Source organism: Gopherus evgoodei, unplaced genomic scaffold, assembly GCF_007399415.2.
Source record: "Gopherus evgoodei ecotype Sinaloan lineage unplaced genomic scaffold, rGopEvg1_v1.p scaffold_32_arrow_ctg1, whole genome shotgun sequence".
NCBI lineage: Eukaryota > Metazoa > Chordata > Testudines > Testudinidae > Gopherus > Gopherus evgoodei.
Window position 1 is genome coordinate 5,934,395 of NW_022059994.1, and position 27,480 is coordinate 5,961,874.

General features: G+C 50.9%; 1 protein-coding gene and 1 pseudogene across 1 annotated transcript; both read left to right on the top strand.

Moving 5' to 3' along the window:
* The first annotated feature begins 3,128 nt into the window (after positions 1 to 3,128).
* The window catches only part of LOC115640862, a 33,040-nt pseudogene continuing 8,688 nt past the window's right edge, over positions 3,129 to 27,480 (top strand).
* LOC115640870 (killer cell lectin-like receptor subfamily B member 1B allele C) lies at positions 8,066 to 13,896 on the top strand. Its single transcript, XM_030543948.1, has 5 exons — positions 8,066 to 8,441; positions 9,146 to 9,286; positions 11,385 to 11,539; positions 12,733 to 12,845; positions 13,570 to 13,896. Exons 1-5 carry the CDS (start codon positions 8,315 to 8,317, stop codon positions 13,691 to 13,693), a joined length of 660 nt encoding a protein of 219 aa, XP_030399808.1. The 5' UTR covers positions 8,066 to 8,314; the 3' UTR covers positions 13,694 to 13,896.

Consider the following 27,480-nt stretch of genomic DNA (forward strand, 5'->3'; position numbering starts at 1 on the left):
CCATCTGGGTGACTTTCAGCAAGTCAGTTCAGCTGTTTCCTCTCCCACCCATTGTCTTGTTTGTTTAGTTGCAATCTCTTCAGGACAGAAACAGTTCTCAACCTATTTCCCATAGTGGATGCATACGCAGCTCTCTGTGTTATGTGGCCGCAATCCCATCCACACTGTATATATACTACATGTATGGCCCTGAGGCTGTCACATGGGCCACAGCTGTGTGCTGATTGGGCCCTAAGCAGCCCGTAGGCCGCAGGTTGAGAACCGCTCACAGAAGGTCGCTTAGCATTTGTATGTAGAGCAGCAATGAGACCATGTTGGTGCTACGGTAAGGTAATAAATCCTGGTGGGACTCTTCCATGCAGCTTTGGGGATTATTCCCTCTTCCCACAATTCCCCGGGTCAGAGGGATTTCTCCCACAATCCTGAGCAAAAATGACCCACAATGCAATGGGGGCAAGGATCGGATTGCATGATAAGGGCTTACAGCTGGTTGAAAAATGGACGAAAGCTTCCACGTTCTTGAATCAAGGCTGGTTCTTTTTCTGAAAGCCCGGCTGTAGTTCAAACAGGAACTAACTCGGGAAGTTCTATGGCTTGTGTTACATAGGTCAGGGGTAGCCTGACCGCAGACCAAATCCAGACCACCAGATGCCTTTGAACGGACCCTGAAATGTTTTTGTTTTTTACTTATTTATTATCATTGTTGTTGGGGTGTTTTAAAATTATTTTCTCTGGGGTTTGGACCTTGGGTAGACTGTGACCAAGAAATTGGGATGTGGACAAAAAATAATTGACAACCCCTGGGCTCGATGATCACAGGGGTGCCAATTGGCCTTAGAATCGATGGACCCTGCTTCAGTTGGAAGTTTTTCAATGTTTCATTTATTCAATTTTTTTTTGTGAGTGGAAATTTTCATCAGAAATTTTTTAGAACTTTTTCATTTTCAATTTTTTCCCCATTTTTCAGGGAGAGGATTGTGTGGATTTTTGTCTTCTTTCCCCCCATCCCCCTGATCTTTTTCCTTTTGCCATGGGAAAAAAAACAAGAGGAGAGGAAAGAAGAGGATGGGGGAGAGGAAAAATGATAAATAACTAAATATTTTGTTTTTCAAAAAACCCTCAGTACATTTCTGGGTGAAAAGAGCTGGTTTTGAAAAGGCCATTTTTTTCAACCCCCAAATGCATAACACTTTCACTTTTGACAAGTCTATAGGGGCCCGTCCTTGTGCAATACATCTATACACCATGGAGGGAAGTATTGCCAAGGATCATTAAACTTTTGAAAAGATACACCCCAATGTAAAACTTTGAGAGCCAATGAGTTAGGATATCTCCATTTAAAAAAACAAACAAACACTCTATCTCCTAGAACTGGAAAGGACCCTGAATGGTCATTGGGTCTAGCCTGCTGCCTTCACTAGGCAGGACCCAGTACTGATTTTGGCACCAGATCCCTAATGGCCCCCTCAAGAAATGAACTCACAACCCTGAGTTTAAGCAGCCCAATGCTCAAATCACTGAGCTATCCCCCCCCCCGCCCCAGTGTAGCAGGGTGCTGGCCAAAAAGGTTCGGGCCAGGCCTCTGTTAGCCCAGCTCCAATTAAGGGGTATTAATTGGTACTGGCTGGGTGTGGCTGGCCAAAGGGCTTAGGGAAAAACACTTGCGGGTGTTGTTAGCCAGGAGGCTAAATAAAGCTGGCAGGAAGGAAGCAGAAGGTGGGACAAGGAAGGGAGGAGCTTGTGGTGGCAGTGCACAACTGGCTGAAGAAGCTATGTGTCTCCCAGGGAGCTGGCTGGAAGGGACTGTATATACACGGTGGTGGGCACTGGTGCTTGCATATTAAGTGGTCTCTGACTGATTTTTGGGACGAGCAGTGAAGCGCTCTGTTATGTGAGGACCCCTTTCACACAGCAAGCCTCTGAGTGTGACCCTCTTCATAAATTAAAACACTTCTTTTTATAATTCACACTATTATAAATGCTGGGTTTGGGGTGGAGGCTGACAGCTCGTGACGTCTCCGTGTAATCACTTCGCAACCCTCTGAGGAGGCCTAACCCCCAGTTGGAGAACCCCTGCTCTAGCTCAAATAGCTGCTGTGGACTCGACATCTGCAGTACTGCTGTTATCTGGGGTTAGACAAGATGCTCTAATGACCTTTAAATCTATGAAACTATTAATCACTTTTCACAGCCACATTCGCCAGCTGTTTTGATGCTGGGTTCTAAACCTCAGGGTAGGTCACCGGGGAGTAGCACCACATTCAGAGCAGTGGGTGGGCTGGAAAGGTCTTCTGCAGCGGAAAGAAAAACTTCATTGCCGGGGGGGCGAGGCGGGGAGAGTGTGTGTGTGTGTGCGCGACCTTTTTTCACCAGCTTCTAGTCAATGAGCCGGGAGGTTTGAGGAACAGCTTGGGGCATGTGCAGGAGAGTAGTTCATTGCCAGGCTCTGCATCCACTTAGGGCTGCTTGTGTAAAGACTTCCCTGGAGCTAGCATGCAAAAAAATGGCAGGGTGGCTGGGACAGTGCTAGTGACTTGGGCCAGTCCCCTCAGCCAAGACCTGAGGGAAGGCACACGACAGACCTGGACTTGAGCTGCTCGCCTGAGGCAACATCCACACTGCTATTTTTAAGGTGCTAGCTGCAGTGAAGGAAAGGCAAGCCTCGTCACACATATAATGAAACAACTGCTCCAAGGTTCTTATGCAAACAATGAATATTAAAACCACCAATTTCCCGCTCCTTGGACCATGCCATTGAACTGTGCCAGGAAAGTTTGATTTCAACCACTGGGAAATGCTGGTTGTTTTTCCATGGACAACGTTGAGGGAAATGATTTTTTCTTTCCCGCCAGTTTCACCAACATTTCCAGTGGAAACTTTCCACTTCTTCTGCAACCGCCCCACCAAACCCTCTGACCAAAGCCTTTCCTTTTTGGGTGTGTGTGGGGGTTTAGTTGGGGGACGAACGTTCCAAACTTTTCTGGGAAAGTGGCTGCTTTCTGCAAAAAATGTCATTTGAGTGAAACCCCCCAAGAAAACGTTTTGTTAGAAAACTGTCCACCCACCCTTTTTTCGAGCTCATTTCCGCCTCTTGAGCTAAGAAAGCAACACAGGCTTTTGACAGGTGGCTGCTGTGGACAGCCTCCTCAAAGACCATTTATTCTCCAAGCACAGAGAAAAGCAGAGGGGCAGGAGGTAAACACACGACTGTCTGCACTGGCTCTGCCTGGTGCTCCAGGGTGGGATTCGCTGCCTGCCTGAGTTAGAATCTCCATCGAATCTGAGTAGGGTCGAGCACCCAACCCTCGAAGAGCAGCTGGGTCAGAAGGTACAAATTATTCAGCCATTCGCCAAAGCCCATGCAGTGGTCAGAAGTGGGGATATTTCAACAGAGACAATATTTCCTGATAGAAGAGGTGTCGGTCATCTTATCTCAGACACAAGGACGGTGCCTTCACACCCAGCTCCCTGCCTGTCACCTTTGCTGGCTATGGCTGAGGGGGGAGTAATCTACACTTATCTCACCCACCCGGCAGGCTCCCTGCCCAGCGACAGGTCGGCCCCGGCTGATCATCACAGTGAGTGCACTTCACTTTGTGGTGTTTTTTTCAGGGGGGTGGATTTTGGGAGGCTGGGATTCCATTTTTGCTACTGTAATGTTGATAAATAGCAGGTCTAGCAATGCACCAGGGGTCAGATCCCCATCTGGTGTAAGTGGGCACAACTTCAATGACTTCACTGCATTAACTCCGGATTTACACCAGGGTCACAGAGATCAGAATTTGGTCCTAACTCCACCGACTTCAGTGGGGTTGCTCTGGATTTGCCTCTGGTCACTGAGGTGAAAATCCAGCCCTGATCCCATTCGTTGCAGTGGAGTCACTGGATTTGGAACAAGGTAACTGAGATCTGAATCCAACCCTGGTACAATTCATTGCAGTGGAGTCACTCCAGATTTGGGACAGGGTCACTGAGATCTGAAATCAGCCCTGACTCTATGAAAGAAAATAACCTGAAGACAATCTAATGTCTCTTTCAAATCAGCTTCATCAACCCAGCATCCAAAATGCTAAAATGTGTTCATCCTAATTGTATCTGTATTTCATGGCATCACTACAGGGCAGATTTAAGTTGTCACTGCCTTAATTGTGCATTTCCAGACCTGGATTCCTTTTCAGGGTAACCCTAACTCTCAATTTTGGGGCAGCGCTTGGTGGTAGGATGATTATAACACCCCTGGAAAGCTTTTACCAATTACATGCCACCTTCTTTCCACCTTCACACAGATTTTTGTCTGGGCATCACTATGCATGGCTAGAGAATCAACATGTACACATCAGCTCCATGGTGGCATTTCAGCTGGGGTGACCAGATGTCCCGATTTTATAGGGACAGTCCTGATTTTTGGGTCTTTTTCTTTTAAAAAAGGTTCTATTACCCCCCCCACCCCGTCCCGATTTTTCACACTTGCTGTCTGGTCACTCTAATTTCAGCTGATTTGAATCAGCTGGGGGTCTCGGTTTAGGTTCCTCTAGCCCAGTGGTTCCCAAACTGGGGTTTGGGAACCCTTGGGGCTTTGTGAAATGTTACAGGGGGTCTCTGGAAAAAAATCCCTAATGGTGCACAGAGCTGTCCCGAGGGACCCTGGGCAGCACAGAGCCAGCAGCCCGGAGCCCCTGGACTTCCAAGAGCTAAGCAGATCAAAGCGAGTGTCTCTATCACACTGAGGAGATTGAAATGTCAGGACTCCTTAGAAGAAATGGAAAGAGAGGGGGATATTTTTTGCTGTCTTTAAAATTAAATAGGCAGCTAGTATTGTTCGTAAAATTATTATGAAGAACAAGTTTAAGCTTTGTTGTAATGTGTGTTGTTTGCCTGGACTACTCAAGACGTGAATGCTTGTGTAGGAGGAACTCTTTGAGTTGGCTTCCTAAATACCTTCCCACTGTTTCACATCTGATAGTCCTTGATGAAACATAGGAGCCTTGTCTTAGAACGGGCTTAGTCAAAGTGATACAAGCTATGAAAGGAGGTCTTGGAAGAGTGTTGCCATTTTCATAATGTAATAAAAATACTGTAATGATTAATAAAGTGTGCAATAAGCATGTCATAAGAACACATTTTATATTTCCCAGATCACTGCTTTTGTAATTTATACTCAGGTAAAGGAGAAAATCCCTGGAAATTTTCACTTTTATGAGGGGGGTCGCGAGACTTGACATTTTAGTGAGAGGGGTTCATGGGTTGTTAAAGTTTGGGAACCACTGCTCTAGCCCGTAGGAGAAGGTCAGCGTAAGGCTTTGACTCGCTGCTGCACGGGTAAATGAGACAGTGTCTCTGAATGATTACATACCAGGGTCAGTCTAAGACCCAGGTTGGCCCCTGGTGTAAATCATGGTGATGCCACTGCCGTCTACAGGGCTTTGCTGATTTGCACCAGCTGAGCATCTGGCCTTTACGCCTTGATTGACTTATTCATTTTCCCACAATGCTCAGCACCGCAACGGGGATCAAATTTGCAGGGGCTCTCGACTTTCGAGTGGGCACCCAACTCAGTGGCTAGGTTCCAGGGGAACCCAGCGCATTGGGGGCTAATCTCTGGAAATCTGCCCCTAAACCCTCACAGCCGGAGTTGCTGTTGGACTGGGGCCATCTGGACAGCTGTCTCCTGAGACATCGAGCCCGGATTGGGGGTACTGAGGAAAATCTGACCCCAGCGCTGAGTGACTGCAGCTTTACTTGGCACAGAAAATGATTTCACGCAGGCCGTGGGCATAGTGAGAGCAAGACCGAGTTGGTCACAGTATATTGTACAGCTCTGCCCTCCTGTGCCATTACATTGGGCCCCGGGGTGCGGGGGGGTGGGGAGAATACTTGCTCAGAGCTTGGAGGACCTGGAGTTAGGTCCTTTTTTGCACACTCCCTGTCTCATCTTGAGCTAGGCACGTAGGGTCAGACTTCCACAGGTGCTTAGGTCCCTGAGCAAGTTGGCTTCAGAGGGACTTAGAGGCTTTAAAAAAAATCACATCTGGCTGTTTTTTTAGGTGCCTAAATACCTTAGGAAAGCTGGCCCTCCATCACTCACTGCCTCAGTTTCCCACCTGTAAGCAGGCGTAGAGAGACAGGGCAGAGTTCTGTTACCTCTGTATCTGTCACTGGTACAACCGCTGCTAGGCTCTGCGGCCAATGCTGGTGCGCACAGATCACGAAGGAGGTTAATTTACTAGAGAGGGGTCAGGGAAGAGCCATGAGAACGATTAAACGGTTAGAAAACCTGCATTACAGTGAGAGATTCCAGGAGCTGCATCTCGTCAGCGTAACAAAGAAAAGGAGACGGGGTGACTTGATCCCAGGCTGTCAGTTCAAATATTTGATGACGGGCTCTGCAGTTCAGCCAAGGTCTAACACAACCCCATGGCTGGAACTTGAAGCTAGAGAAATTCAGGCTGGAAATACGGGTACATTTATAACAGGGAGAGTAGTGAACCCGTGCAACAATTTACAAAGGGTCATGGGGGATTCTCCATCACTGACCATTTTTTAACTCAAGCTGGGATGTTTTTCTGACAGCACCGCTGCAGGTATTACTCTGGGGCAGGTCTCTGGCCTGTGCTATCCTAGAGGTCAGACTAGATGATCACAATGGTCCCTTCTGGCCTTGGTATCATAGGCACCGATTTCTGCTTCCACCAGTGGGTGTTCGACCCCTCTCTTGCCCTGGTCCCAGCCCCCCTCCCACCGCAGCCCCACCCCCATTCCAGCCCCTTCCCCAAATCCTCACCCCGGCTGTGCCTCTTCCCCGCCTCCTCCCCTGAGCGCACCACATTCCCACGCCTCCCCCTCCCTTCCAGCATGCTGCCAAACAGCTGTTTGGTGGCAGCAAGGCGGGAAGAGCTGAGAGGTAGGTGGAGGAGGAGGTGCGGCATGCGGGGGGAGAGAGAAGCTTGGCTGCCAGTGGGTGCAGAGCACCCACTAATTTTTCCCTGGGGGTGCTCCAGCCCTGTGGAGCACCCACTGAGTCGGTGCCTATGCTTGGTATCTACGCAAGGTGGGGATAACAGCACTGCCCTGTCTCAGAGCAGTGCAGAGAGGATAAATATTTCCAGGGTTATGATGAGGAACCATCACAACCCAGAAACTACAGAAACGGAGCCAGGTGAGTTTCTTAAGAGGACAGACTTCTGTTACCGACTCCAGTTCCTTCTAGAGTCGGGCTGACTCCTGGAGGGGATAAAAAAACAGCAACGAATTTTTAGTGCCTAAACCCATCAGCTGTGGCTCTGAACCACCGAGGGAGCAGGGTTTTCGCTGAGTCACCACCCCGAGGCAGTCCCACTCCAGTCTATCAGTGCAAGAGCCTCTTTTGGCTCGATGTCCTTGTTGCTAGGCTACCAGACTAGCACGTGAGAAACCTGGTTTTGGTTCTTGGCTCTGCCACTGACTCCCTGTGTGACCTCGATCAAGTCACTTAATTATTATTTGTATTTTCGTGGCCTCTAGCAGCCCCGGTCGTTTACCAGGACGCCGTTGTGCTGGGTGCTGCACAAACCTGGGATAAAAAGGCAGTGCCCTGCCCTATTGCATTTCTAATCTGGGCCTAAGGCAAGAGACGACAGAAGCTGACGGACAAACGGATAGGGAGAATGACGAGCCCATAATGGAAGCTGTGAGGAGCTGTGGTGGCTGCACCCTCAGCCTAGCCATTGTCAAGTTTTTTTTGTAGGCTTCACAACCAAGGCGAGCGTTGGTCTCTCTGCACTGGGTCTGACAGCTCCTCCCCCTCTCTAAATCGGGCAGCACAAAGGGATCCCTAAGAGATGACACCTTCTGCAAGGTGTGTCACTGAGCGATGTGTTCTGTGTCTCGCTTTCATCCCACCACGTATTGCTGGGCTGGGGGCTGGAAATCCTGGGTGAAATTCCCAGCCCCGTCTGTTGCAGGAGATGAGTTGAGATGATTGGTATCGTCCCGGCCAGCCTCAGTTTAGAGATCCACTCAGAGCTGATGGTTTACACCAGCTTACTGTATCTCTGTATGATCATTAACACACGTTCATCTCCCCCCACACACACACACACTTCCAGCAGCGGGTTTCCTGATCTGCTGAGCTGAGAAGAGCAGTGTCAGATCCACCTCCTTCTCAGAGACTTTTGCATGCAATTTGCTCAGCTAGCCACAGTCAAACAAGGGGGCTTCTTTCCACTGAGGAGTGAGAACTGCAAACAGGCCAGGCCAGTGTGTTAAAGGGCAGAGATGTCGCCTTGCAGATGTCAATGGGTGTGGGTGCACCACAGGCAGTTATCTCCCCTGGTGCATGCAAACCGGCTCTGCATTTCCCCCCTTGATTCTTGCAGCTTGTCCACAGTGCCCGCTTTGGCATCGGGTGGGCTGGGCCGGGAACATCGTCCTGCTGGGAGCTGTGATAGTGTTGGCTGTCCTGGGTGAGTAGCCCCCGGCAGTGGGTTTTGGGCTGCGGCCCAGCAACACACCGGGAACTCAACACACCTTGTTGGGGCTCTATGCGAGAATCGCCGAGCGGCGGCCTCTGGCCTGGGTGATACAGGAGGTCAGACTAGATGATCCTAATGGTCTCTTCTAGCCTTGAAAGTTGTGATTCTGGGACAACTGTGCCAGATTCTCAGTTGCTATAAATTGCCTTAGTGTCATTGATCTGCCCATCGACTCCAACGGCACTATGGCTGAGTCACACTAGCTGGGTTCTGGCCCAATGACACCAATGGAGCCAGAGGCACTAACGTCAGGGGTGCTCCAGACCTCAAGCATAGAAAGAAAGAAAAAATTGGGGGTGCTCAGCACCCACCAGCCACAGTGGTTTGGCGTGGCCCCAGGGCTGGCTGCTGATCAGCTGTTTGGAGGGCAGGAGAAGGGGGATGGGGCAGGGGACAGTGGGGCGAGGAAGGGAGAGGGGATGGAGAAGGGGGTGAAGCAGGGGCATGAAGAGGCATAGAGAGGGCAGGGCCTCGGGGGAGAGGCGGAGCAAGGATGGGGCCTCAGGACAGAGCAGGGGTGTATCACCCTCTGGGAAAACCAAAAATCAGCATCTGTGGATGGAGTTACGGCTGATCTACCCCAGCTGGAATCTGGCCTTGTCTTTTCCAATTGTTTGTTTCTATTTATCTTGAAGTTGGCCAGTGCCCATCCCAGACTCGCCCGACGGCAGCCGTCCCGCAGAAAAATGAAAACACACCAGCGTGCAACCGTACATTGGAGGGTTTCCGATCTTGCCTGAAACGAAATTTGTGTGTGGTGGAAAACAGCTCAGCAGGTAACCCCCCCACGCATCCTGTATCCAACCCATCACTCACCCTCACTGTTACATACCCGGATGTTTACATAAAGCCGAGACACCTTTGTTCCCACCTCTTCTATCCCATCCCTCCTTTCATGAGCCTCTTTAATATCGCCAGGAAACTACAGCCTCAACAGTGACTGCTACCAGCCAGCCAGGGTGATCTGAGCTTTGAAAGATACAGGCAGCTTTCGCGATAATAGTGCATTACGATTTTATAGTTCTTTAGCTGATATGTGTATTACATGTGTAGCATCTAGAGGCACTGAGATCAGGGTCCCGTTGTGCCAGGCGCTGCACAGACACACAGCGAGAGACAGGCCCTGCCCCAGCTGAGATCAGGGCCCCGTTGTGCCGGGCGCTGCACAGACACACAGCGAGAGGCAGGCCCTGCCCCGGCTAAGATCAGGGCCCCATTGTGCCGGGTGCTGCACAGACACACAGGGAGAGGCAGGCCCTGCCCCAGCTGAGATCAGGGCTCCATTGTGCCAGGTGCTGCACAGACACACAGGGAGAGACAGGCCCTTCCCCAGCTGAGATCAGGGCCCCGTTGTGCCAGGTGCGGCACAGACACACAGGGAGAGACAGTCCCTTCCCCAGCTGAGATCAGGGCCCCGTTGTGCTGGGTGCTGCACAGACACACAAGGAGAGACAGGCCCTGCCCCAGCTGAGATCAGGGCCCCGTTGTGCCAGGCGCTGCACAGAAACACAGCGAGAGGCAGGCCCTGCTCCAGCTGAGATCAAGGCCCCATTGTGCTGGGCGCTGCACAGACACACAAGGAGAGACAGGCCCTGCCCCAGCTGAGATCAGGGCCCCGTTGTGCCAGGTGCTGCACAGACACACAGCGAGAGACAGTCCCTGCCCCAGCTGAGATCAGGGCCCTGTTGTGCTGGGCGCTGCACAGACACACAAGGAGAGACAGGCCCTGCCCCAGCTGAGATCAGGCCCCCGTTGTGCTGGGTGCTGCACAGACACACAGCGAGAGACAGTCCCTGCCCCAGCTGAGATCAGGGCCCCGTTGTGCCAGGTGCTGCACAGACACACAGGGAGAGCAGGCCCTGCCCCAGCTGAGATCAGGGCCCCGTTCTGCCAGGCGCTGCACAGACACACAGCGAGAGGCAGGCCCTTCCCCAGCTGAGATCAGGGCCCCGTTGTGCCAGGCGCTGCACAGACACACAGCGAGAGGCAGGCCCTGCCCCAGCTGAGATCAGGGCCCCGTTGTGCCAGGCGCTGCACAGACACACAGGGAGAGGCAGGCCCTGCCCCAGCTGAGATCAGGGCCCCGTTGTGCCGGGTGCTGCACAGAAACACAGCGACAGACAGTCCCTGCCCCAGCTGAGATCAGGGCCCCGTTGTACCGGGCGCTGTGCAGACACACAGGGAGAGACAATCCCTGCCCCAGCTGAGATCAGGGCCCCGTTGTGCCAGGCGTTGCACAGACACACAGCGAGAGGCAGGCCCTGCCCCAGCTGAGATCAGGGCCAGCATTGACTGACATTAGCATACTCCCTACTGAGTCCTGCAGCACAGCGTCCCCAGCACTGCACTGGTGCACTGGGGTCAGCAGTGGCTGCAAGGTAGGCTGATCAGATAGCGAGCATGAGAAATCGGGATGGGAGTAGGGGGTAATAGGAGCCTATATAAGAAAAAGCCCCAAATATCGGGCCTGTCCCTATAAAATCGGGACATCTGGTCACCCTACTGCAAGGTGAGAGCACATTATTGAGCCTCTACCCTGATAACTGAACACAGCCCCCCGCCTGCCCCCACAGCGCCACAAAGGGGCATTGGGGCCAGCACTGATTGTGCAGGGACAGCGCGCCCTGCTGATCCTTCTGCTCTGCTAACTTGTAGCACAGTGACCCCTTGCATCACACTGGGGTATTGGAACCAGCACTTACTCTGAGCACCCCATGGTGTTATGGTCTTACCGCGCCCCCCAGAGTTCTGCCAATGTGCTGCACTTCGTCTCACTAAAACATTGAGTGTGAAGGCTCTGTGTGTCTCTGCTGGTGGAGCAGGTTAGAACAATCAGATCCATTATTTTAATAACTGTTCCATTTCCCCGTCCAGAGGGCTCCGAGTGCAAACTCTGCCCCAGGCACTGGGTGCTACACATGGACAAGTGCTACTGGGTTTCTAAAGAGAATAAATACTGGCGCTTGAGCCGTGATGACTGCTCACAGAGGGGATCTGACCTTCTAGTGATCCAGGACCGGGAGGAGCTGGTAAAGAATGTGTTACACTTCACCTAACATATTTGTGTCCTTGTCAATGAGAGCAGGTCATGAAGCCCTCTTTTATTTTTCCAGCAACAAACTTTTGAAAGTAAAATTTTCATTCACAATTTTTCTGTTCATTTCACTTTAAATTTTTCCTGTGAAAAAATGTTAGTTTTTTTCAGAATTTCGACAGATATTCTCCATTTATTTTTAATCGTTTTTTTAAACAATTTACATTTTCAGTTGTGCAGAATTATGGATTTGAAGTATTTTTTAATCAATTTTTATTGCTGTAAATTTTCAGTTGTTGGAAATCATGGGGCGGGGTCAGACACTGGGAAGCGAGGTCAGACCATAATTAATTAATGACAGTAGATGTTGAGATTCAAAGAGGTTCAGTTTTGTAACAGTCAACATATACAAAGTAAGAATCCTTAAATCAAATGCTAAGTTCTCAAATAACATTTTTCTTTCTTTGCCTCTCTGTAAATTTTAATTATTGTCAGTGGAAATATTTTTCATCAGTTTGTGTGTGTACGGTGAAGTCAACATTTGCCGATAAAAATCGAATCGTCCCAAGCCTATATATTTAGGCTTGGAACAATTAAATTTTTATATAAATAAATACATTAATAGTAGATCCAAAAACATTTTACCATGTTAAAATGATTAGGTACAAACTGGAGACAGGGATTGTTCAGCTATCACCGGGATGCGGCTACTTCTGGCGTGGTGCAGTTGGGTAACAGCTGTATAACAACGTTGCACAGGGTTTGTTCACTCAGTACAGAATCCTATATGGAAAGGGGGTGCAGTGGGCGGGTAACAGCTGACATGTTTGCCCAGGGTTGAAATGCTATTAATTATTCATTAGAGCTGTGTTTAAAAAAAAACAACACAAAATTTTAAAAATTGTCATTAAAAAAAATGGAGAATGTTTACTGATGTTCACCGAAAATGATAACCAAAAATCATCAAAATCTTGGTGGAGGGGAACAGGACTGATTCAGTTATTAATTAATGCTATACATTGTTTGTTATGTTTACTTCTAATCGGACTTTCATCTGGTTCTGACTTGTCACCAGTATTAATGATCAAAACTCAAATACTAGAGATCAGGTCTCATTTGCATCGTGAGCAAAGGAGCCAGAGAATTCTACAATGTTCAGTTCTCTCTGACCCTGTGTCCATTTCACAGGAGTTCGCACAGAATCTTACAGGAAATCAAAATCCGGTGTGGATTGGACTCAGCATCACCTCCTCAGGGAGGATGTGGACCTGGGTGGATGGTTCCCCGTTAAATCAAATGCTGTGAGTGATTCTTGATTAGTATTTGACATCAGTCTGCAATAAATACATAGTGTAAAACCCTGGGCCCCATTAAAGTCAATGGAAAATCTGCTGTTGACCTCCATGGGGCAAAGATTTCATCCATTACATCTTACAGTGTCAGGGCCTCAATCCTGCAAACACATCTGGGGTTAAGTCTCAGAAGTGAATGGCAGTATGCATGGGAGGAAATCAAAACAAGTGCATAAATGTTTGCAGGATCCGGGTCTCTGTTTGCATCGTCCCACACTCCTGGGCAGAACTAGTTACAAAATGGGGAGAAACAGGATTTTTTCAATCTAATCTTTTGGTCAACATCGGAGATTTCAAAATTCAAAAGCTGATCAATTTCAAAACTGAGAAAGTCCCAACTGCCTGCACAGTTGGTCCAAAAACTAGGTCAAAAACCTGCTCAAAATTTATCAAAACTTCCTGTTTTTTCACTGAAATTTGAAATTGACTCAACTTTTCATGTATGTTTCAAAAGAGGAACATTTGCATGGTTCTAAAGATTGTCTTCTCTGCACTAGCACTCTGATTAATCACCTCTCCACCAGGTCTGGACGTAACGTATCAACTCCTTTCATCTATTAGCCTATCTAGGGAAAGACTAGAGATGATGGCTGGTACCCCAGCATGCTGGATAGATCCTCTTCCCCATTTCTGAACCCACTGCTTGTGACTGTCTCCTTCACTCCTTTCACAGGTTCACGGTATCGGGTCCTGCGGAAGAGAACAGCTGTGCTGCAGTAAAGAAGACTCAGATCAAGTCTGAAATCTGCAACACTCACTATAAATGGATTTGCCAAAAGGAAGCTGTGCTCATTTAAATGGATGGATTGGCCTCTGTCTGCATATATGGAATGCAGAACATCCTGTGTCCTCATCTCTATTTCAGCTAACAAAGCCTCAGGCAGCGTAAATCTGGGTAACGCCGATAAAGTGAATGGCGCAATGCTGATTTTTTACATCCATTGGGGGTCTTGGCCCTTTGACTCCAATGGAGTTACGGCTAGTTCACACCCGCTGGGAATCTGGCCCTTTGATTATTTAAAAAATAAATAAATGTATAATTTTTTCACACAGTGCTTCTAATACTGTCTTCAGAGTATTAAAAGATTCCTGTGACATTATTGTAAACATGATGGTCATGCCTAGAGGCCCCAGCTGAGATCAGGGCTCCATTGTACCGGGCACTGCACAGACACACAGCGAGAGACAGTCCCTGCCCCAGCTGAGATCAGGGCCCCGTAGTGCTGGATGCTGCACAGACACACAGGGAGAGGCAGGCCCTACCCCAGCTGAGATCAGGGCCCCGTTGTGCCGGGCGCTGCACAGACACAAAGGGAGAGACAGTCCTGCTCCAGCTGAGATCAGGGCCCCATTGTGCCGGGCGCTGCACAGACACACAGGGAGAGACAGTCCCTGCCCCATCTGAGATCAGGGCCCTGTTGTGCTGGGTGCTGCACACACACACAGCGAGAGACAGTCCCTGCCCCAGCTGAGATCAGGGCCTCATTGTGCCGGGCGCTGCACAGACACACAGGGAGAGACAGTCCCTGCCCCAGCTGAGATCAGGGCCCCGTGGTGCTGGGCGCTGCACAGACACACAGCGAGAGACAGTCCCTGCTCAGGAACAGATTTTTTTTTCTGTAAAAATGTTTTCCATTTTCAGAAAAAAAATTTTGATTCTCCTCTTCAGTTTTCAAAATCTGAACTTTTTTGTAACTGAAAATGGAACATTTTTATTGAAAATGGAAAAAAGTTTCACCTCAAAAATGTCTGATTTCCACTTTTTCAAAGAACCCCCCCACATACACAATTTTTGTGGGAAACTGGCTTTTGTTTTCTGTTGTTTCAAGGAAAAAGCCAGAAAAATTTGACCAAAGCAAAAATTTGCTGGAAACATGTTTGATTTGGTTGAAAAGTTGTTCTACTCTAGAAAAAAAATGTAGGCCAAACATTTTCAGAAAATGATGTCTTACTATTTATAGCCATGTCATTTCAAACCCCAGTGAATTTGGTTCCATTTCTCCATCCCCTACCCACCTCCCCAGCAGTGCACTAAAGTGACAAGAAAATTCACTAATCACGTTGTATAGCACAAAACTCAGAGCAGGACAATTCAGCTTTACCTCCACTGGAGAGAATTATTGCAGGATTCAGTCACTGTTTTATCTGCTTGTCACCTCCAGGGGGCAAGGTCTACCTGTGCACCAGTGGAGGAACCGTGGCCAGTGTTGTAATAAAATACACAACCATACTGGTGTGTAAATAGAAACAGCTATGATGTATTTAACCCTTTTAGTCTGTGCAATGACTGGAACTCCTTAAGCCAGCATCTGGTCACTAGTCCCAGTTAGACGCCTCTTTTGTTCACGGAGAGAGCGATTTAAGAACACCACCATTGGACAGTCATATCCTTGCATTTCAGGGTAATTTCAGGCTATAGGGCTCAAAGCACTTTACATAGGATTTAGCAATGGGGAAATTTCTATCCTGATTTCTATCCCCACCTCCACTCGAACCCACTAGTGTAGACTAGCTTGTAAATTCAGGCTGGTGTAGCTATATCAGTTAAGAGGTGTGAAAAAATAGAATGAGAATCTCATGATAGACTCATAGACTCATAGACTCCAGGACTGGAAGGGACCTCGGGAGGTCATCGATTCCAGTCCCCTGCCCTCATGGCAGGACCAAATATTGTCTAGACCATCCCTAATAGACATTTATCTAACCTACTCTTAAATATCTCCAGAGATGGAGATTCCACAACTTCCCTAGAGATGGAGATTCCACAACTTCCCTAGATGGATGATGGATGGGTCTCTCCATGACTGTTAGCCAAGATGGTCCAGGATGCAACCCCATGCTCTGAGTGTCCCTGGCTCTGACTGCCAGAAGCTGGGACTGGACGACGGGATGGATCAGTCACTAAATTGCCCTGTTCTGTTCATTCCCTCTGAAGCATCTGGCACTGGGCCCTGTCAGAAGACAGGATACTGAGGCTAGATGGACCTTTGGTCTGACCCAGTGTGGCCGTTCTTCTGAAGAGCACACATCGCTGACTGACACAGCTATTCCAACCGAACGCTCATTGCAGACGTAGTGAAGACACGGAATAATGCATCCATCAGTGTAGCTAACCTCACGGTGTGGAGTTCCGACAATGGAAAACTCCATGCATTGGCATATGTTGCAACTAAGGTATGAGGCTATGGTGTCATCGTTATGCCAACGTTTTTTAAATGGTCACATTTCTTGAAAGTTTCAGTTTTGCGCTAGGAAAACCAGTCTTCAGTTTTCCTTTAAAAACTCTGTCAAAAGATTTTTTTTTCCATTGTTGTCAAAATTATTCCTCGGAACCCTTCCTCCTCCGTTTCCTGACTGGCTCTAACAGGCTGTACCTGGCATTAAATAGATACTAAATGAATATCTTTATGGGGATAAAATACTGGGTATTGAAGGTGCTTTAATGTAGCCAAGAAAGGCAGAACAAGAGCCAAATCCCAGTTAAAAACATGGCACATGTGAGGGTGATTAATCATTGGAAGAAACCCCCAGGGAAGTGGTGGATGCTCCATCTCTTGATGCCTTTCAGGAAGAGGCTTTTAGTCAGACACAAGTCACTGGGCTTAGTACAGGGGTAACATCGTGAGATTCTCTGGCTTGTGTTATTTGGAGTGGTTTCTTGGTAACTCCTTATGCTTCTCCATCTCTTCCACCTTGTTTTGAGCTGTGACACTCTGAGGACCTTTCCCAGACAGGCAGCAGAGCTCGGTGGACCTCAAAGGCTTGTCTCTCTCTCTCCAACAGATCCAATAAAAGATATTACCAGAGGTGATGCATGGGGGGGTGGGAGGGAGCATGCAGGGTTACGTGCCCTCATCCCCAGATTTGCTGCTTGGTTTGTACTGAGTATGCTCACACAGACAGGGGCTGGATCACTGGATGATTACCGGTTCCGTTCTTTTCCTCTGAAGCACCTGGCATTGGCCACTGTTGGAAGACGGGACACTGGGCTAGATGGACCTTTAGTCTGACCCACTATGGCCATTCTTATGATCTGATGACTGAGCATGCTCAGTAACGCCTGCCAAAGCCGCCGCCCTCTCTCTGCTCCCCCCACTATCGGCAGGTCTCTGGAAATTGCATTATACCGGATTTTAGGCTAGATGACCTAGTGGTCCCGTGTGGCCCAAAACAAGGACACATCTCCATGAAACCGGTCTGCAGCCCCCAGCCTCCAACAGCAGGAAGCCCTGTTCTGAGATACACCGAGAAGAACCTGAGGAAGTGGGACACAGCAGGGGGAGAACAGGGGTGGACTGACGAGCCAGAGCTGATAACATGTGGGTGCAAAGGACTGCTGGAAGCTGCTCACCTAGCAAAGACATTCTTGCCTGAAGACAGTTTCCTGCAAGGCCCCCAGACACTGAGGCCGCTCGTGGAGGTGTGACGTGCTGCAGCTCAGTTTGCAAACCCTGATGCTGCTGGGGCGAGTTCTAGCAGCCCCCGTTTTGTCTGTTTAAGTAACAATGTGACAGTCACGCTGCCTGGCGAGGGCTACACTTACAATGCTACGGCGGCACGGCTGCAGCATTGCAGCGTGGACAGGAATGGGAGAGATCCTCCAGAGAGGTGACACATAGGGATGTGGAAGAATTCTTCCATCGACCTAGCACTGTCTCCTTTCCCACACCCCTGAGAGACACTGCTATCCTGCCAGAAGTTTTCCATGCAGACCAGTCCTCCGTCTTTCTTGGTCCACGGATCTCTTCCAGGACCGGAGGTCTTCCTCTGCGTCCCTGAATCACTGCTCGGCCGGCTGCAGAAAGATCCTTGTGCTGCAGTGTGAGATGATGCCGTGTGATGGGCGCTGAGGTACTCCTGGCTCTATGCTTCTGCCTCACAGAGACACACACTCATCGCATAGCGGCAGTGTGGTCCAGTGGGTCGGGCAGCACCGGACTGGGATTCAGTAGACCTAGATTTGTGTCCCACCTTGGCCATCTGGGTGACTTTCGGCAAGTCAGTTCACCTCTGTTTCCTCTCCCACTCTCTGTCTGGCCTTTTCGTTGGAAGCTCTTTGGGACAGAAGCAGGTGCTCAACCTAGCTACCACTGTGGGCTGCATATGCAGCTCCCCTATGTGTTATGTGGGCTGCGTCCACACACTATATATACCTCCTGTATGACCCTGAGGATGTCACATGGGCCACAGCCGTGTGCTGATTGGGCAGGGCGCAGGCTGAAAACATTGACAGAAAGCCACTTACCAGGATCTTGCCCCCTCGTATTCGGTGGCGGAGTGCGGCACAACAGTATGGAGTCGATCATAATGCACCAAACTGGTGGATACGCAGTTACCTGCCGCCTTGTGCCTCAGCTCCAGCACCCTCCGTCCGACTCCACTCCCGTGGCTCTCAGTCCTGAACAATATCGCTCCGCCTCATATCAGATGAGAGGTCACCACTCGCAAGTTGCTGGAGAAAGTACGCGCCAGCCCAAGCCTGCCGCTGCACAATGACCTTTAAAAACCGTCACGTCGCCCATTATGGTCTCATCTGCCATGGCAGGATGTTAGGGTGGAAACACTCTGGCGAGAGGAATGGATCTGTTATAATCCCCAACCAGGCCCTCATCGCCGACCCCACAATCTGCCCACCTGGGTTTGACCTGCCCTGTCGCCAATGGTCCCTGTTGAGCAGATTCCAGGGCAAGGTCTCTGTGCAGCCAACCAGTGTCATTGGGGCCTTCGTGACAGCCCTTTGTGTAGCTGCGGTGCGACACAGCCGATGACACACGTTGTTGATGAATGCCTGACGACTAGGTTAGCGGTGGCCTAGAACTGCATCGCGCCACTGAAGATGCCATCGCTTGGCTAGGCAACTCTGCCCACGCTAAATACTGACCATTTGTACGTAGAGCAGCAATGGCTTAGGGTTGGGGCAGTGCTACGGTAACATAAGAATAAATCCCGTTGGGAATCCTCCCTGCAGCCACGTGGATTATTCCCTCTTCCCACAATTCCCCAAATTGGACAGATTTCTCCCACAATCCTGAGCAAAAGTGACCCACAATGCAATGGGACCAGGTTCAGTTTGCATGTTAAGGGCTTACGGCTGGTTGTGAAAAAATGGACAAAAGTTTCCAAATTCTTGACTCAAGATTGGATCTTTTTCTGAAAGCCCGGCTATAGTTCAAAGAGGCATGAACTCCGTGGAGTTCACTGGCTCGCGTTATATGGTCAGACTAAATTGGGATAGTCAACAACCGACCACAGGCCAGAGCCGGACCACCAGATGCTTTTGAATGAACGTTGACATCTTTTTATTTACTTAATTTATTATTATTATTTATTTTATTCTTTTCTCTGGCGTCTGGACATGGACTAGACCTTGACCAAGAAATTGGGACTTTGACAAGAAATAATTGACTACCCCAGGACTATGATCACAGTAGTCTATTCTGGCCTTAGACTCTACGGATCTTTTATTTTTAAAGTTTTTAAATGTTTCATTTATTTAATTTTTTGTGTGTTTGGAAATTTTCATCAGAATTTTCTTTTAGAACTTTTTCATTTTTCCCCATTTTTCGGGGGGGTTGTGTGTTTGTGGGTTATTTCCTCTTTCCACCCTCCCCCTGATCTTTTCCCTTTTGCCACTGGAGAAAAAAGGAGGAGAAAAGGTGGGTGTCATGGACTCACAGAACTTGTGCTCCAGGTCACCAGTTGCTAGGGTACCCCATCTCCAGGCCGCTGTCCGGAGTCCTCGCTTCTAGGCGAGGTCACACTTGGAGGGTCCTCTGCACCAACAAACCCTCTCCCATCACCTCGTTAAACATGAAGAACACAGGGGAAACTGAGGCACGCACCGTATTCCTGTGAAACACTAAGAAAATCCCCAATTTTGTCACAGGAGGGAAAGGAAAAATGGCAAATAATTCAATATTTTGTTTTTTTAAAAAACCCATCAAAAGAACATTTTGGGGTAAAAATGTCTGGTTTTGAAAAGGCTCTTTTTTTCAACCCCAAAATGTTTTACACTTTCACACAGATCTATAGAGGCCTGTCGTTGGGGGCTGTATCTATTCACTCTGGAGGAAAGCATTGTCAAGTATCATCAAATTAAGGCATCTTCCTAAAAGACACCTGTCTCAAACAGCTGCCATGGACTTGCTGTGGCATTACAGATAATCTCTGGCCTGCATTATGGATGTTAGACAAGATGACCTAATAAGCTTCAAATCTGTGGAACGATTAATCATTCTACACAGCCATGTTCTCCAGATGTTTTCATGCTAGGTTCTAAACCTCGCTCTAGGTCACCGGGGCGTAGCATCACCTTCAGAGCAGTGGGGTGGGCTGGAAAGGTCTTCTGCTGTGGAAAGGTCTTCTGCACTTCAGTGACAGGGGGGTGACTTTTCCAGCCAGTCAATGAGCAGGGAGGTTTGAAGGCCAGTTGGGGAGCACGTGCATTCAGAGCAGGTCATTGCCATGCTCTGCTCCCACGTAGCAGGGCTACTTGTGAAAAGATTCGGGCTAGAGTCACAGGCGCTAGCATACAAAAACTGGCAGGGTGGCTGGGACGGTGCTGTGACTTGGGCTAGTGCCTTGAGCTCAGACCAGGGGGAAGGCAGGCGGGCCTGGCCATGAGCTGGGAGCCTGAGACAACACCCACGCTTCTATTTTTAGGGTGCTAAGGGAGGGCAAGTCTGTCTAGCTACACATAGAATGAAACAACTGCCCCAAGGCAAATAATTAATAATAAAAACACCAACTTCCTCCCCTTGGACTACACAGTTAAACCAGGCCAGAGAAGCTGGATTTCAAACATCGGGAAATGCTGGTTTTTCCCCCCACAAAAAATGTTGATGGGAAGTGGTTTTTGTGTTACCATTTTAATCAACATTTTCAGTGGAAACTTTCTGCTTCTTCTGCATCCTCCCCACACAAAATCTTTTACCACCCACAGCTCCACCCCCCAATTGCAACCTTTTCTTTCCCTGTGGGGGATTGTTAGTTGGGGGACGAACATTCCAAACTTTTGGAGGAAAGCAGCTGCTTTCTGCCAAAACAAAACAGAAAAACCAAAACGAAACAAACCGAAAAATCATGTTAGTGAAACTTTGTGATGGAAAACTGCCCCACCCACTCTCTTTTCGAGCTCATTTCCTCCTCTTCAGCTAAAATAGCTACAAAGGCTTTTGACAGTTAACCACCGTGGGCAGCCCCCTCAAAGACCATTTATTCTCCGAGCACAGACAAAAGCAGAGGGGCAGGATCTACACACAGGACCGCTTGCTCTGGCTCTGCATGGCTCCAGATTGGAATTTGCTGCCTAACTGAGTTAGGATCTGCATTGGGTCGGAGTCAAGTCGAGCACTCAACTCTCCTGGCATTTTTGAAAAGAGCAACTAGGGCAGAAGGTACAAATTATTCAGCCATTCGTCAATGCCCATGCAATGGTCAGAAGGTGGCAGACTTCAACAGATCCAGTATTTCCTGGTGGAGGCGTGTTGGTCTTAGCTCACACACAGCTAGGACGCTGCCTTCACACACAGCTCTTGCCTTTGCTGGCCATGGCTGATGGAGAAGTCTATGATTATGTAAACTGGCTGGCAGGTTCCCCGCCCAGCGACACGTCAGCCTTGGCTCAGCATTGCAGTGAGTGCACTTCACTTTGTGGCGGTTTATCAGGGGGGTGGATTTTGGGAGGCTGGGATTCCATTTTTACTACTATAATGTTGATAAATAGCAGGTCTAGCAATGCACCAGGTGTAGGCGGGCACAGCTTCACTGGCTTCAGTGCATTAACCCCAGATTTACATCAGGGTCACAGAGATCAGAATTTGGTCCTAACTCCATTGACTTCAGTGGGGTTGCTCTGGCTTTACCTCTGGTCACTGAGATTAGAATCCAGCCCTGATACAATTCATTGCAGTGGAGTCACTCCGGATTTGGAACAGGGTCACTGAGGCCTGGGGGACGGGGGGAAGGACACTTGCCCAGAACTCGGAGGACCTGGGGTTAGGTCCTTTTTTGCACACTCCCCGTGTTGCCTTGAGCTAGGCGCGTAGGGTCAGACTTCCACAGGTAGTGGAGCTGAACGTGTTGGCTTCAGTGGAACTTAGAGGCTTTTAAAAAAAAATCACACCCCAGCCTGGTTTTTAGGTGCCTAAATACCTTAGGAAAGCTGGCCCTCCATCACTCGCTGCCTCAGTTTCCCACCTGTAAACCAGGCGTAGAGAGACAGGGCAGAGTTCTGTTACCTCTGTATCTGTCAGCGATACAACCGCTGCTGGGCTCTGCGGCCAGTGCTGGCGCGCACAGATCACGAAGGAGGTTAATGAACTAGAGAGGGGTCAGGTAAGAGCCACGAGAACGATTAAATGGTTAGAAAACCTGCGTTACAGTGAGAGACTCCAGGAACTCCATCTCGTCAGCTTAACAAAGAGAAGGAGACGGGGTAACTTGATCCCAGGCTGTCAGTACAAATATTTGATGACGGGCTCTGCAGTCCAGCCAAGGTCTAACACAACCCAATGGCTGGAACTTGAAGCTAGAGAAATTCAGGCTGGAAATACGGGTACATTTACAACAGGGAGAGTAGTTAACCTGTGGAACAATTTACAAAGGGTCACGGGGGATTCTCCATCACTGACCGGTTTTCACTCAAGCTGAGATGTTTTTCTGACAGCACCACTGCAGGTATTACTTTGAGGCAGGTATCTGACCTGTGCTATCCTAGGGGTCAGACTAGATGGAACACAAAGGTTCCTTCTGGCCTTGGTATCTACACAAGGTGGGGATAACTGCGCTGCTGTGTCTCAGAGCAGCGCAGGGAGGGTAAATATTTCCCGGGTTATGATGAGGCACTCGGCTGCTACAGAAACAGAGCCAGGTGAGTTCCTTAGGAGGACAGAATTCTATTACCGACTCTAGTTCCTTCTAGTATTATTCCTTGGGTACAAGCTTTCGTGGGCTATAGCCCACTTCATCAGATGCATTATAACACTTTTACCTCCCACCTCACACACACTTCCGGCAGTGGGTTTCCTGATCTGTTGAGCTGAGAAGAGCAGTGTCAGATCCACCTCCTTCTCAGAGACTTTTGCATGCAATTTGCTCAGCTAGCCACAGTCAAACAAGGGGGCTTCTTTCCACTGACAGGTGAGAACTGCAAACAGGCCAGGCCAGAGCGTTAAAGGGCAGAGATGTCGCCTTGCAGATGTCAATGGGTGTGGGTGCACCACAGGCAGTTATCTCCCCGGTGCATGCAAACCGGCTCTGCCTTTCCCCCCTTGATTCTTGCAGCTTGTCCACAGTGCCCGTTTTGGCATCGGGTGGGCTGGGCCGGGAACATCGTCCTGCTGGGAGCTGTGATAATGTTGGCTGTCCTGGGTGAGTAGCCCCTGGCTATGGGTTTTGGGCTGCGGCCCAGCAACGCACCGGGAACTCAAAACAGCTTGTTGGGGCTTAATGCGAGAATCGCTGAGCGGCGGCCTCTGGCCTGGGTGATACAGGAGGTCAGACTAGATGATCCTAATGGTCTCTTCTAGCCTTGAAAGTTGTGATTCTGGGACAACTGTGCCAGATTCTCAGTTGCTATAAATTGCCTTAGTGTCATTGATTTACATTGCCTGGGGATCTGCCCATCAACTCCAACGGTGCTATGGCCAAGTCACACCAGCTGGGATCCGGCCCACTGACACCAATAGAGCCATAGGCGCCTATGCCAGGGGTGCTCCGGGCCTCAAGCAGACAGAAAAAAAATAGGGGGTGCTCAGCACCCACCAGCCATAGTGGTTTGGTATGGCTCCCAATCAGCTGTTTGGAGGGCAGGGGAAGGGGGCTGGGGCAGGGGACAATGGGGCAAGGAAGGGAGAGAGGATGGAGAATGGAGTGAAGCAGGGGCAAGAAGAGCGTAGCAAGGACGGGGCCTCGGGGGGGAGAGTCGGGATGAGGGCAGGGCCTCGGGGAGAGGCGGAGCAAGGGCGGGGGCTCAGGACAGAGCGGGGGTGAAGCATCCACTGGGAAAACCAGAAATCAGCGCCTGTGGGTGGAGTTACGGCTGATCTACCCCAGCTGGAATCTGGCCTTGTCTTTTCCAATTTTTCGCTTCTATTTATCTTTAAGTTGTCCAGTGCCCATCCCAGACTCACCCGACAGCAGCCATCCAGCAGATAAATCAAAACACACCAGCATGCAAACGTACATTGGAGGGTTTCCGATCTTGCCTGAAGCGAAATTTGTGTGGGGTGGAAAACAGCTCAGCAGGTAACCCCACGCATCCTGTATCCAACCCATCACTCACCCTCACTGTTACATACCCGGACGTTTACATAAAGCCAAGACACCTTCATTCCCACATCCTCTCTATCCCATCCCTCCTTTCATGAGCCTCTATAACAGGGGTAGGCAACCTATGGCACGTGTGCTGAAGGCGGCACGCGAGCTGATTTTCAGTGGCACTCACCCTGCCTGGGTCCTGGCCACCGGTCCGAGGGGCTCTGCATTTTAATTTAATTTTAAATGAACCTTCTTAAACATTTTTAAAACCTTATTTACTTTACATACAATAATTTAATTCTATGTTATAGACTTTTAGAAAGAGACCTTCTGCAAACATTAAAATGTATTACTGGCATGTGAAACCTTAAGTTAGAGTGAATAAATGAAGACTCGGCACAGCACTTCTGAAAGGTTGCCAACCCCTGTCTATAATATTGCTACGAATCTACAGCCTCAGCTGTGACAGCTCATGGCCAGTCAGGGTGGTCAGAGCCCTGTATAGGCAGCTGGAGCCATAATAGCATAATAAGATTTTATAGTTCTTTGATTGATAGGTGTATTACATGCGTAGCACCTAGAGGCACTAACTGAGATCAGGGTCACACTGTGCCAGGCACTGCACAGACACACAGCGAGAGAGATCAGGGCCCCATTGTGCCAGGCACTGCACAGACACACAAGGAGAGACAGTCCCTGCCCCAGCTGAGATCAGGGCGCCCTTGTGGCGGGCACTGCACAGACACACAGGGAGAGACAGTCCCTGCCCCAGCTGAGATCAGGGCCCTGTTGTGCCGGGTGCTGCACAGACACACAGCAAGAGGCAGGCCATGCCCCAGCTGAGATCAGGGCCCCGTTGTGCCAGGCACTGCACAGACACACAGCAAGAAACAGGCCCTGCCCCAGCTGAGATCAGGGCCCCATTGTGCCGGGCGCTGCACAGACACACAGCGAGAGGCAGGCCCTGCCCCAGCTGAGATCAGGGCCCCATTGTGCCGGGCGCTGCACAGACACACAGCAAGAGGCAGGCCCTGCCCCAGCTGAGATCAGGGCCCCGTTGTGCCAGGCGCTGCACAGACACACAGCGAGAGACAGGCCCTGCCCCAGCTGAGATCAGGGCCCCGTTGTGCCGGGCGCTGCACAGACACACAGCAAGAGACAGTCCCTGCCCCAGCTGAGATCAGGGCCCCGTTGTGCCAGGTGCTGCACAGACACACAGCGAGAGCCACGCCTTGCCCCAGATGAGATCAGGGCCCCGTTGTCCCGGGCGCTGCACAGACACACAGCAAGAGGCAGGCCCTGCCCCAGCTGAGATCAGGGCCCCGTTGTGCCAGGCGCTGCACAGACACACAGCGAGAGACAGGCCCTGCCCCAGATGAGATCAGGGCCCCGTTGTGCCGGGCGCTGCACAGACACACAGGGAGAGGCAGGCCCTGCCATAGCTGAGATCAGGGCCCCGTTGTGCCAGGCACTGCACAGACACACAGCGAGAGACAGGCCCTGCCCCAGCTGAGATCAGGGCCCTGTTGTGCCAGGCGCTGCACAGACACACAGGGAGAGACAGTCCCTGCCCCAGCTGAGATCAGGGCCCCGTTGTGCCAGGCGCTGCACAGACACACAGCGAGAGACAGGCCCTGCCCCAGCTGAGATCAGGGCCCTGTTGTGCCAGGCGCTGCACAGACACACAGGGAGAGACAGTCCCTGCCCCAGCTGAGATCAGGGCCCCGTTGTGCCAGGTGCTGCACAGACACACAGCGAGAGCCACGCCTTGCCCCAGATGAGATCAGGGCCCCGTTGTCCCCGGCGCTGCACAGACACACAGCAAGAGGCAGGCCCTGCCCCAGCTGAGATCAGGGCCCCGTTGTGCCAGGCGCTGCACAGACACACAGCGAGAGACAGGCCCTGCCCCAGATGAGATCAGGGCCCCGTTGTGCCGGGCGCTGCACAGACACACAGGGAGAGGCAGGCCCTGCCATAGCTGAGATCAGGGCCCCGTTGTGCCAGGCACTGCACAGACACACAGCAAGAGGCAGGCCCTGCCCCAGCTGAGATCAGGGCCCCGATGTGCCAGGCACTGCACAGACACACAGCGAGAGACAGGCCCTGCCCCAGATGAGATCAGGGCCCCGTTGTGCCGGGCGCTGCACAGACACACAGGGAGAGGCAGGCCCTGCCATAGCTGAGATCAGGGCCCCGTTGTGCCAGGCACTGCACAGACACACAGCAAGAGGCAGGCCCTGCCCCAGCTGAGATCAGGGCCCCGTTGTGCCAGGCACTGCACAGACACACAGCAAGAGGCAGGCCCTGCCCCAGCTGAGATCAGGGCCCCGTTGTCCCCGGCGCTGCACAGACACACAGCGAGAGACAGGCCCTGCCCCAGCTGAGATCAGGGCCCCGTTGTGCCAGGTGTTGCACAGACACACAGGGAGAGACAGGTCCTGCCCCAGCTGAGATCAGGGCCCCGTTGTGCCGGGCGCTGCACAGACACACAGCGAGAGACAGGCCCTGCCCCAGCTGAGATCAGGGCCCCGTTGTCCCCGGCGCTGCACAGACACACAGCGAGAGGCAGGCCCTGCCCCAGCTGAGATCAGGGCCCCGTTGTGCCAGGCGCTGCACAGACACACAGCGAGAGACAGGCCCTGCCCCAGCTGAGATCAGGGCCCCGTTGTGCCAGGTGTTGCACAGACACACAGCGAGAGCCACGCCTTGCCCCAGCTGAGATCAGGGCCCCGTTGTCCCCGGCGCTGCACAGACACACAGCGAGAGACAGGCCCTGCCCCAGCTGAGATCAGGGCCCCATTGTGCCAGGCACTGCACAGACACACAGGGAGAGACAGGTCCTGCCCCAGCTGAGATCAGGGCCCTGTTGTGCCGGGTGCTGCACAGACACACAGCAAGAAACAGGCCCTGCCCCAGCTGAGATCAGGGCCCCATTGTGCCGGGGGCTGCACAGACACACAGCGAGAGGCAGGCCCTGCCCCAGCTGAGATCAGGACCCTGTTGTGCCGGGCGCTGCACGGACACACAGCGAGAGACAGGTCCTGCCCCAGCTGAGATCAGGACCCTGTTGTGCCGGGCGCTGCACAGACACACAGCAAGAGACAGTCCCTGCCCCAGCTGAGATCAGGGCCCCGTTGTGCCAGGCACTGCACAGACACACAGCGAGAGACAGGCCCTGCCCCAGCTGAGATCAGGGCCCCATTGTGCCAGGCACTGCACAGACACACAGGGAGAGACAGGTCCTGCCCCAGCTGAGATCAGGGCCCTGTTGTGCCGGGTGCTGCACAGACACACAGCAAGAGACAGGCCCTGCCCCAGATGAGAT